Below are 9,800 nucleotides of genomic sequence, written 5' to 3' on the forward strand. Positions count from 1 at the left end.
CCGAGTCCTCCTGGGCCGGGTCGGGGCCGGGCAGCGGCGCCGCGCAGCCCCCATTGGTCGGCGGGCGGTGGCGGGGGCGGGCCCAGGCCTGCGATTGGTCGGCGGCGGGGCCGAGAGCGGCGGCGGCGGCTGGCTCGGCGGCGCCATGGAGGCGGCCGGAGCTGTGACCCGGGTGGCCGCATGGCGGCGGGAGCGGCGGCCGGGCCGGCGGCGGCCGCGGAGAAGGTGGGCGAGAGGCCGGGCGGGCAAAACCGGAGGCCCCAGCCCCGCGGCGGGCCGTCGGGCCGGAGTCGGTGGGTGCCTGGTCCGGGTCGCGGGGTGCCGGCGGGCTCGGGGCGCAGGACCTTGGTTCCCGGGCCCCTACGCCCGCTGTCCGCCGCGGGTCCTGCCCGAGCCAGTGCGCCCGCCCCTGCCGGCAGCCAGCCCTTCCCCAGGAGAGACCCCCGCCCGGCACTGGGCGCCGGAGGGGGTCTCGGAACCGGGGTGGGACCCCAGAGCGCCGGGTGCGGGGATGGTGGTGGTTGGTGGTGGTCTGCGCATCCTGGCGTGTGGGCAGGAAGCCGCGGCCTCCTCACCTGTGAAATGGGTTGATAATGCCACCTGTCTCCCCGGGCCTTCGGTCTACGCAGGGGATCCTAGCGTGCCATTTGTAATTGCTGAGTGGGGGCCAGCTGGTGTAATTAGGGTTATTCCTGTCCCTGCTGGACCAGAAGTGGGTGGCGCCTGGAGCGGGGACATCTGAACTGGGTCTTCAGGAGGAGGCAGATTTCAGCAGATGGAGAGTGGGGAGAAGGGTGTTCTAGTTTGAGGGAACAGAATGGGCAAGAGCACAGAGGCATATAAGGGAGGAACATGCCCTTCAAGGCTGGGCTTCCTTCCTTGTCGGGACATTTGCTCACCTGGGGGAAGTTAGGAGGACAGATGTGGCCTTCTGGAAACAGCATCCTTAGCTTTGTTTTTAAACCCAAAGAGTGAGACTGGTCCAGTTCAGACTGGACAAGAGTGGGAAGCAAGTGGTCCCTGGCTGTTGGGGAAGAGTGGAGTGGTGGAGTGAAATTCGAAAAGGAGCATTTTCCATGGCCCTTCCACCTTAGTCTGTCATCCCTGCCACCCCTGGCCGTCATTAGCCAGGTTCCAAAGGTTTCGGGTGTGGCGGATCCTAAAGAGGGAGCTTTGCCCACAGGTGTCTGGTGGAAGTGGGGTGTTGGCAGATGATACCCCCTTTAACCAAGAAGTGGCCTCGGACATTGGTAGCTTCAGAGCATGTCACCTTTGAAGCCCATGACCGATAAGTGGCAGCTGCGCTGTCTTCTCACTGCTCTAAATAATAGTAATAATTAAAAAAAAAAGCTGTTTAATTTAGATTTATCCAGGGTCTTCCACCATAACATACCAAAGGGGCTCTACTCCCCACAACAGCCCTCCAGCTGGGGGTCAGCGAGGGCTCCATGGAGCACAGTTAGGGAAATGTGGACTGTAGCGAAAGCTTGGCCCCTGCTCCCTTAGGCCCTTAAACCTTCTAGTTCTTTGAGTTTTCCTGCCCCTTGCACGTGGCAAAACCTGTGAAGTATATATCTTTGGTCTCTGCAGGGTGATACCTTGTGGCTGTTTTAGGGGGTAGGGGGTGTATTCCTAACAAGAGGGTAGAGGTGGTTTTTGTGTCCGAGCAGAGGCTCAGCTCTGGCTGACATGGGCTGCTGCCGAAGACGGGCGCCTGCCAGCCTCTTTGACTTGATCCATGTTCCCGTAGTTTGCATTAAAAAATGCAAGCCAGAGCATACCTCCCCCTGCACGTCCAGATGGGGCCTAGTTTATTCACTTTTAGCTGTTCTTTTTCTTTACCTTTTTATTTAGAAAAACTTTTAAACTCCCTCTTTGCTTAGAATCGAGGAGGAGCAAGAAGAGGCAGTCTTCCGTCAGGTGGTCAGTTTTAGCCCGGAGCCTTTGCCAGGTGAGGACGGAGGCTCTGCAGCCTGTCTCCGCGTTCACTCTTCAGGCTTCTGTCCGGGACCGCTCCTTCCCCTCTCATCCCCTCTCGGTTACTGTCGGAGCATTTCTGTTAATCCCCAGATTTCTGGTAATTCCTCACTGTTTCCCTCCTCTGACCAGGTAGATATTATGACAAGGACACCACCAAGCCCATCAGCTTTTACTTGTCTTCCCTGGAGGAGCTCTTGGCATGGACGCCCAATGTGGAGGACGGCTTCAACGTGGCCTTGCAGCCCTCCGAGTGTCGCCAGCCCCCTCTGAGCAGCCGCAGGCCCCGGACATTGTTGTGCCATGACATGATGGGCGGGTACCTGGATGACAAGTGAGCACATCGCCTAACCCTTATTTTGTCACTTGTTTTCCTTTGGTGGGGGTGGGGAGAGTGCTGTGTGCGGAAACACTGGCTGGAGATGGGACGCGGGACTGGGTGACCCCTAATGGGGAGAGGGGCTCAGGCCTCTGCTTTGTCTGTAAGGGTTTGGTGGTAGTGGGTGCGTCCTTCCGCTCTGAGACCCTCTGACTCCGAGGCCTGCCTGCACTTGAACTCTGGTAGATTGGGGAGGGCGTGGTGTCAGGGCACCTTCCTCTGGCTGCCTGGCCTAGAGACTTGTGCTTCCCTGATTTCTGTTCCTCACCTTCCCCGCTTAAGCTCTGATTCTGTGTTCGGGCCGTTGGCTCTGGCTTCTGATGCTCAGAGTTGTTACACGCCGCCTCCCGCTCCCAGCCAGGGGCGTATCCGCCGGAGTTGCTGTGGAGTCAGATTAGAGATTTTAAACGTCCATAAAACAGTCTTGGCTACGATGATCGATGTCGTCGTGTGTGGGTTGATGGCTTGAGTCAGAGCTGGCGGCCAAAGCACAAACGGACAGGTTTTGAAATGTTAGTGCTGCTCCTGTGGTTATCACCCCAGCCTTCCATGCAGGACACTGTGTCCCGGAGGAACGGCTTACCTCTGAATAGAGCGGGGAAGCCGAGACAGGGAGCTTTTGCATGCGCCCATCTGTTTCTCTTTCCTTCCGTCCTTTGTTTGTCTGTGCATTGAGGCTAAAAATGCTCCGTCTGGCCAGATCCAGTAGCGAAGGCCTGCACGACCTGTGAAAATGTGTCCGTTAGGCTAATCCTTTCACTGTGAGCACTGTGGCGCAGTCCTGCTTCTCGCTCTGGTATCTTCACAGTGCCTGGTCCACAGCAAGCTTTCGGTTAGTGCCGACTGAAGGGAACTGACGGGAAACTTGACCTGGGCTGCTCTGTTTTCACTTTGAGGTCACTGTGTCCTTATTGTGTTTCCTGGGTCCTCACTTCCTCCTGGTTTTGTTTGTTTCTTTGCTCAGGTTTATTCAGGGCGCGGCAGTGCACAATCCTTACTCCTTCTACCACTGGCAGTACATTGACATCTTTGTGTACTTCAGCCATCACACCGTCACCATCCCCCCGGTGGGCTGGACCAATGCCGCCCACAGGCACGGAGTCTGTGTGCTGGGTAAGAGCCGGGGACTGGCCTCCGTCTGACTCGGGCAGACGTGGCACACCTGCCAGGGGACCCAGGGGTTAAACGGCTCGGGCCTGGTCTGCTGCTTAGTGAGCAGAGCTCCTCACCTGGGGGCTGCCTGGATGTGTTTGGACAGGTGTAGGCAAACTCTTTCTGGAAAGGACCAGATAGTAAATATTTCCAGCTTTGCAGGCCCTTGGGTGGCTGTTGTAACTGCTAGTGAGACAAGAGCAGCCACGGACAATAGGCGAATAAATGATGTGGCTGTGTTCCAGTGAACCTGTATGTACAGAAACAGGTGGTGGCTGGACGTGGCCCACAGGCCGTGGGCGGCTGACCCCGGGTAGAGAAGTGCTCCTCAAGCCCCCGCCTGCATGCGAGTCATTGCTGGACCCCGCTGCAGTGTCTGGCTCACTAGATATCTACGGATGGGGCCCGAGAATTCAAGTTGTCTAGCAAGTTTGCGGGCGATACCTGTGCCGCTGGTGCAGGAGCCACACTTTGCGAGCTGCTGGGTCGGAGGGAGAATGAGGCCATGCCTGACCTTGTTTCTCTCCTGTCCTGGCAGGGACTTTCATCACCGAGTGGATAGCAGGTGGGCAGCTCTGTGAAGCCTTCCTGGCCGGGGACGAGCGCTCGTACCAGGTGGTGGCTGACCAGCTGGTCTCGCTTGCCCGGTTTTTCCGATTTGATGGCTGGCTGATCAACATTGAGAACTCGCTGAGTGTGAGCAGGCCTTTCTCCCGGCGCTCGCCCCGCCCCGCCCCTGCTGCCATGCAGGGTCCCTCCGCTGCCATCCTCAGCCTCCTCTCGGCTTGGGCTGGGCCGGCTCCCTTACAGCAGCAGGAGCCACTTCCTGCTTCCCAGTTAGAGCCAGCTCAGACGTCTCTGTCACTTCACAGCGAGACGGAACCTCCTCCAGCACTGTGTCCAGAGACCGTGCTGGGCTGAGCTTTGCTTCTCTGGCTCTTTCAGGGTGACACCTGTCCTTCCCCGTGTTTGTGCTGTGCTTGGGCTGCGTGTGTGGCTTCCTTCTCATGCCGCCTCCCCACTCGTGGCATCTGTCTTCTCCTGGTTGCTGTGCCTGTGCCCTTCTGGCTTCAGAGGGGAATCGAAGTCACACGGGCTCTGGCTGACCCTCCGCTCGGTGGCCGTGGGGTTGAGGGGCTTCTGGGACCATGGCTTTTTTGGTGGGTCTCTTTGCTCCTGGGATTAAGTGTCCTGCTGTCCTGAGCCTGGCACTTCTCAACACAGACCTCTCTGGGCCTCACCGAGGGTCCTGTCTTCGTCCCTCTCCGCAGCTGGCCGCAGTGGGGAACATGCCCCGTTTCCTCCGGTACCTGACCACTCAGCTACACCAGCATGTTCCGAGGGGCTTGGTTCTCTGGTATGACAGCGTGGTGAGCAGCGGGCAGCTCAAATGGCAGAATGAACTGAACGAGCACAACAGGTGGGTCTGCAGGGCCGGCCGGCCGGCCCTCTGGGCAGAGGGGGCGGGAGCCCTGTCTGTCTCCTGAGCATTGCATGGCCGATGGCCTTGGGTGGACAGAGGAGGAGGCAGCGTTATCGCACAGCGTGATGTCAGCAGGTAGAATTGGTGCTCTGGGCTCTCCCTCTCCGGGAGCAGCCTGTTCTGGGTCCTGGAGGCAGCCCATAGTCTGTCGGTTATGAGTGGATGCTGGGTGGGGGGAGGGAGGCTGGGGTTGCAGGGCGGGTGACCCTGAGCCCCTGGTCTGGTCCTCATGGCCGGTCCTTGCTGCCTCCTAGGGTTTTCTTCGATTCCTCTGACGGCTTCTTCACCAACTACAACTGGCGGGAGGAGCATCTGGAGCGGATGCTGGCGCTGGCCGGGGAGCGCCTGGCCGATGTGTACGTGGGCGTCGACGTGTTCGCCCGGGGGAACGTCGTAGGGGGTCGATTTGACACGGACAAGGTGGGCACTGCGGCCTGCGTGCCTGGCTTTGTGGCAGATCTTTTGTTCCCATCTGCACCCTCAGGGGAAAGAGAGGTGGCAGTTATTCTTGCCAGAATGGGGAAACTGAGGCACTGAGAAATGTCGGTGACCTGCCCTAAGGCTAAGCAGTGCCCCGAAATCTTAACTTCCAGCCCGTTTCTAGCCAGAGGGTCCTTCTTGTGTTGGTGTTGGAGGATGGGGTGCCTGTTGGACTGCCGGTCTCTAGGGGCTCTTCCTCCCTCAGGCTGCATGCCTCGAAGGCCCTGAGCTCGCAGTTCCCGCCACCAGGCTGGCTCGGGGGCAGCACTTTCTTTCACGGGCAGCTCAGGGCTGAGGACCGAGTAAACACCCCAAGCTTTGGAAACGAGCGAGGTTTTCCTGGTGAGGCCAGTTGTGCTGGCAGTGCTGGCAGTGAGAAAAGAGGAAGGGGTACAGGCGCTGCCCCACATGGTGTAGGATGAAGAGGGGTTCGGCTGTCCCGGTGCCACGGGACATTCTTACTCCTTAGTTAAGCTTTAAGTGAATAAATTAGTCCGATAACTGAAGATCCTCTCCACCCCTGTGAGTCTGATGCTGTAACAAGAGGTGTAGTGAGAGAGACCCGTGCATCCTGAGAGGGGCCCCCACCTCCCTCCCCGCCCCCTCCCCCAGCAGACCCCTGCCCACTTGGACATCTCCCTGAGCTCTTCTCCCCACCGCCATCACGCCCTCTTCAGGTTGGCTGTGGAACTACAGGGGATGAATCCTAAAAGCCCTAAGTGGAGTTGAGAGGGAGTAGTTGCCAGCTCCAGCCTCCCCTTTCCAGGCTGGCCCCCGAGAGCACCCAGGTCTGTGTCTGGATGCTGGTGGGTCCTGACGTGTCCAGCATTGCTCGGGGTGGGGCGTCTCCCTGACTGCTGTCTCCCTAGTCCCTGGAGCTGATCCGGAAGCATGGGTTCTCGGCGGCTCTCTTTGCTCCTGGCTGGGTGTACGAGTGTCTGGAGAAGAAGGATTTCTTCCAGAACCAGGACAAGTGAGTCCTGCCCGTCCCAGGGGCTGAGTGTAGGCTCATGGCGGCGGGTCTCAGGCAGTTTCTCTGCTTCCTGCGGTAGCTCAGGACTTGCTCTCCAGTGAGCTTTCCAGGGGTGGTCACGGCAGGACCAGGGGCTTGGCCACCTTGGCTGCTTCCGGGTGGGGGGTCCTGGAGACCAGTTCAACAGGAAGGACGGAGGTTGGGGATCCCGAGGGACCACTCCCACAGCCTTGCATCTCCTGCACGTCCATAGTTGGGGAGCTGCAGTCATGCTGGAGGGGATGCAGGAAAGCCCCGAGAACGAGTTCAAGGGGCGTTGAGGCCCCGTTACTCCGGATGAGAGCCACTGCCTCCACGTGTCTCTCTGCAGGTTCTGGAGTTTGCTGGAACGCTATCTGCCCACGCACAGCATCTGTTCCTTGCCCTTTGTCACCTCTTTCTGCCTGGGCATGGGGACTCGGAGAGTCTGCTATGGCCAGGTGTGTGGCTCTCTATGCTGGGTGACCAGGGCAGTGGGGTTCCTGGTTGTCTGTGGCATGGCACATAGCTGCCTTCTCCGTGTCTTCGAGCCTCAGCTGGGAGAGGTGGGAGGGGCCTTGGGGTGCGTGAAGGGCAATGATGGCAGCTCGTCTGCGTGCCCTGTGCTGTCTGCCCCCACCCCGCCTCTGATCCTCTCTTTTCCTTCAGGAGGAGGCGGTGGGTCCCTGGTACCACCCCAGCGCCCAGGAAATCCAGCCCCTCTTTGGAGAGCACAGGCTGGAAGGGGCCAGACGGGGCTGGGTGAAGACCCACTGTTGCCTGGCGGATGCCTGGAACGGGGGCAGCTCCCTGCTCATCCGGGGGGCGATTCCACGTGAGGTTGGAGATGTGGCTGTGAGGTAGGTGAGTGAGTGGAGATGAGACGTGGGGGCTCAGCGTCTCCCATCGTCCATGTCGATTGTTGAACTGGACAGATGGGCAGCGGAGGCCAGAATGAGGACCGAGGACAGAACTGAGATTTTTTTTTTATTGTGGTAAAGAACACATAATACAATTTACCATCTTAACCGTTTTTGAGTGTACAGTACGGTAGCATTAACTGTCTGCACACTGCTGGGCAGCCAATCTCCAGAACTTTTTCATCTTGGGAAATGGAACTATCCCCATTGACCAACTCCCACCCCCTCCCCCTCCCCCTCCCCAGCCGTGGCCCCCGCGCTCCACCTTCTGTCTCAGAGTCTGACTCCTTTAGGTTCTTCCTACACGGGGAGCCTATAGTATTTCAGAGCCGAGACTTTTCAGCTGTGAAAGGGTCTGGCCTCGGGGGAGGGCTGTGCCCAGCGGTGAGCAGGACTGCACGGTCCCACTCCTGGAGGGCGAGGCTGGCGGCCGCACCTGGAGCCGGCTCGGGGTCTCGGCAGGCTTTCTCGGGGGCCTCTCATCTCGACCTTCCTCCTCCAGGTTATTCTCCCTGCAGGTCCCTGTGCCGCCCAGAATCTTCCTGTCCATGGTGTACAAGCTCGAAGGGCCTACGGATGTCGGGGTGGCCCTGGAGCTCACCACAGGGAGTGTGGGCAGCTGTCACATCGGTGGCATCTCAGCCTTGAACGGTGAGGGGATGGGGTCGGCTCCTGCCTCTCCTTGCAGGTCTCTCTCTTCTCAGAGGCAGCTCGGGGAAGAGGAGTCTAGCAGGGTGCCTGGGGTGTGGGGAGCTGCCGTGGGCAGCGTTGGCAGATCCTGCCTCTGCTCTTGTTGGCGCCATTGGGGTCCAGGCCCGGACAGAGAGGTTCATCTCTCAGCCGACACCTCTGGCCCCTGTTGGGCAGCACAGCGTGCTGTGTGGGTTGGACGTGTGCTCCCGCAGGACTCAGGGCTGGGCCTCCTGCCGGCCATGGCACCGAGAGGGGGGGTGTCTGAGGGCGGGGGCGAAGCCAGGAGAGTTAGGCCAAGTCCAGTCCTGGACATCCATCTGCATGCTTTCTCCCCTCCACCCCCTCCTCTTTCCCCTGGGGCCTCAGCCCGTCCTGGCAGGTCACAGCGCTGGGGCCACAGGGAGTCTTGCTGGCCCCCAGGGCTCCCTGTTCAGTGGACACCTCCTGGTGTGGTTTCCTTTGGCTTCTCCTCTTTCTCAAGTCCCATGTTTCCTCCTCCAGCAGAAACAAGCTCACGGTACAGCCCCCGGCCCCTCCGGGTGCCCCCTGCCAAGCTGGCTAGATGGGTGGGCCACTGCGGCCAGCAGCTCCGCGGGGGCTGGATCCAGCGGTGAGCCGCTCTCCTTCCTCTTGCGTCCCCGGCAGGGCATGGCCACGCTAGGGTGGGGACTTGAGGAGTGAGGGGCTCTCTGTTAAGAAGCCCCAGAACTGGAGGGATGGACGGGCCCTGGGGCGACCCCTGGGTTTCAGGCAGCTCCACGACATAAGCCAGGACGCTCGCTGCGAGCCGTCACAGTCACACCTTAGGTCTAGGGTTTCCTGCTCACCACCGGGTCCGCTGGAACTCCCTTACTGCCACGGCATGGGGCCTCCCAGCAGCCAGCCTTGAAGGCAGCGAGCTGAGGCCCCTTGTGACCGGCCTCTGTTTGCCCCCCAGCTGCTACGAGGTGAGCCTGCGCGGCTGCCTCCTGCAGGACCTCTTTGTTCGTTTCTCACGGCTTCCGGGCAGCCAGGAGGAGGACTTCGTCTGTCGCCTTGGAGAAATCCAGGTGAGGCATCCCGGGTGCCTTGCTGGGGCTCAGGCTGAGGTGTCTGTCCCGTTGTAGAAGAGGTGGAATGTGGCCCCAAGCTGACCACCTCCTGCCTCCCCTGGGTCAGAGGAGAGTTGGGTGGGGGTCCTGGGGAGTGGGACCACGCGGGGCAGGCACCGAGAACTCCCTGGGCCTCCCGGCTGTGCTGAGTCCTGTCTCCTGGCAGGTGGTGGACGCCGGCAGCCTGCTGAAGCCTCTGCCGCGGGTGCAGGCGGTCACTGTCTCCCACTTGCGCTGGCAGCAGGCTGCCTCTGAGGGCGAGGGCCACCCTGCCGGCCTCCAGCTCAGCTGTACTCTGCACTGGTCCTACCTGCTCTCCCACGTCCGATGCTTCCGGGTCCACTGCTGCAGAGGGACAGCCGGCTGCTCTGCTGGCGGGGGGCCGCCGGGGCCCGAGAAGCCCACGCTCCTGGGCCTGGCTTTTGTCAACCAGTATCGGATAGTGGACCTGGCAGTGGCAGCCATAGGGCCCGGCCAGGATGGCCGTGTGGAGTTCCTCGTGGAGCCTGTCCCCAAGGAGGGGTTTCTGGTGCCGCAGGCCGAGTGGGGCAGGGCGGCCATGCTCTACTCCATGCCTGCCTCGTGACTGGACATTAAAGCCCGTCTTCCCACCTCAAGTCCGAGGCTGCTTCCT

General features: G+C 60.4%; 1 protein-coding gene across 3 annotated transcripts; it reads left to right on the top strand.

Moving 5' to 3' along the window:
- On the top strand, positions 1-9,800 carry ENGASE (endo-beta-N-acetylglucosaminidase). 3 transcript variants are annotated; one of them, XM_014863547.3, is made up of 14 exons: positions 1-225; positions 1,884-1,951; positions 2,110-2,311; positions 3,321-3,469; positions 4,047-4,204; positions 4,780-4,928; positions 5,246-5,411; positions 6,341-6,444; positions 6,815-6,923; positions 7,132-7,322; positions 7,885-8,033; positions 8,577-8,685; positions 9,013-9,124; positions 9,333-9,800. In XM_014863547.3, the coding sequence occupies exons 1-14, from the start codon at positions 146-148 to the stop codon at positions 9,750-9,752; spliced, it is 2,166 nt and encodes a 721-aa protein (XP_014719033.3). In that variant the 5' UTR covers positions 1-145; the 3' UTR covers positions 9,753-9,800. The 3 variants fall into 3 exon arrangements, with proteins under 3 accessions (XP_014719033.3, XP_014719023.3, XP_044601175.2); XM_014863537.3 differs by having other exon boundaries at positions 34-293; XM_044745240.2 differs by having other exon boundaries at positions 113-225; positions 2,114-2,311; positions 9,333-9,799.

This window comes from Equus asinus, chromosome 13 (assembly GCF_041296235.1).
Source record: "Equus asinus isolate D_3611 breed Donkey chromosome 13, EquAss-T2T_v2, whole genome shotgun sequence".
Taxonomy (NCBI): Eukaryota; Metazoa; Chordata; class Mammalia; order Perissodactyla; family Equidae; genus Equus; species Equus asinus.

Bases quoted from the DNA above. Each gene is read 5' to 3' on its own strand.
- ENGASE (XM_014863537.3), top strand. From the start codon at position 181: ATGGCGGCGGGAGCGGCGGCCGGGCCGGCGGCGGCCGCGGAGAAGGTG. The intron at 4,205-4,779 runs GTGAGCAGGCCT...CCCTCTCCGCAG, and splicing joins ACATTGAGAACTCGCTGAGT to CTGGCCGCAGTGGGGAACAT. The intron at 8,034-8,576 runs GTGAGGGGATGG...TTCCTCCTCCAG, and splicing joins TGGCATCTCAGCCTTGAACG to CAGAAACAAGCTCACGGTAC.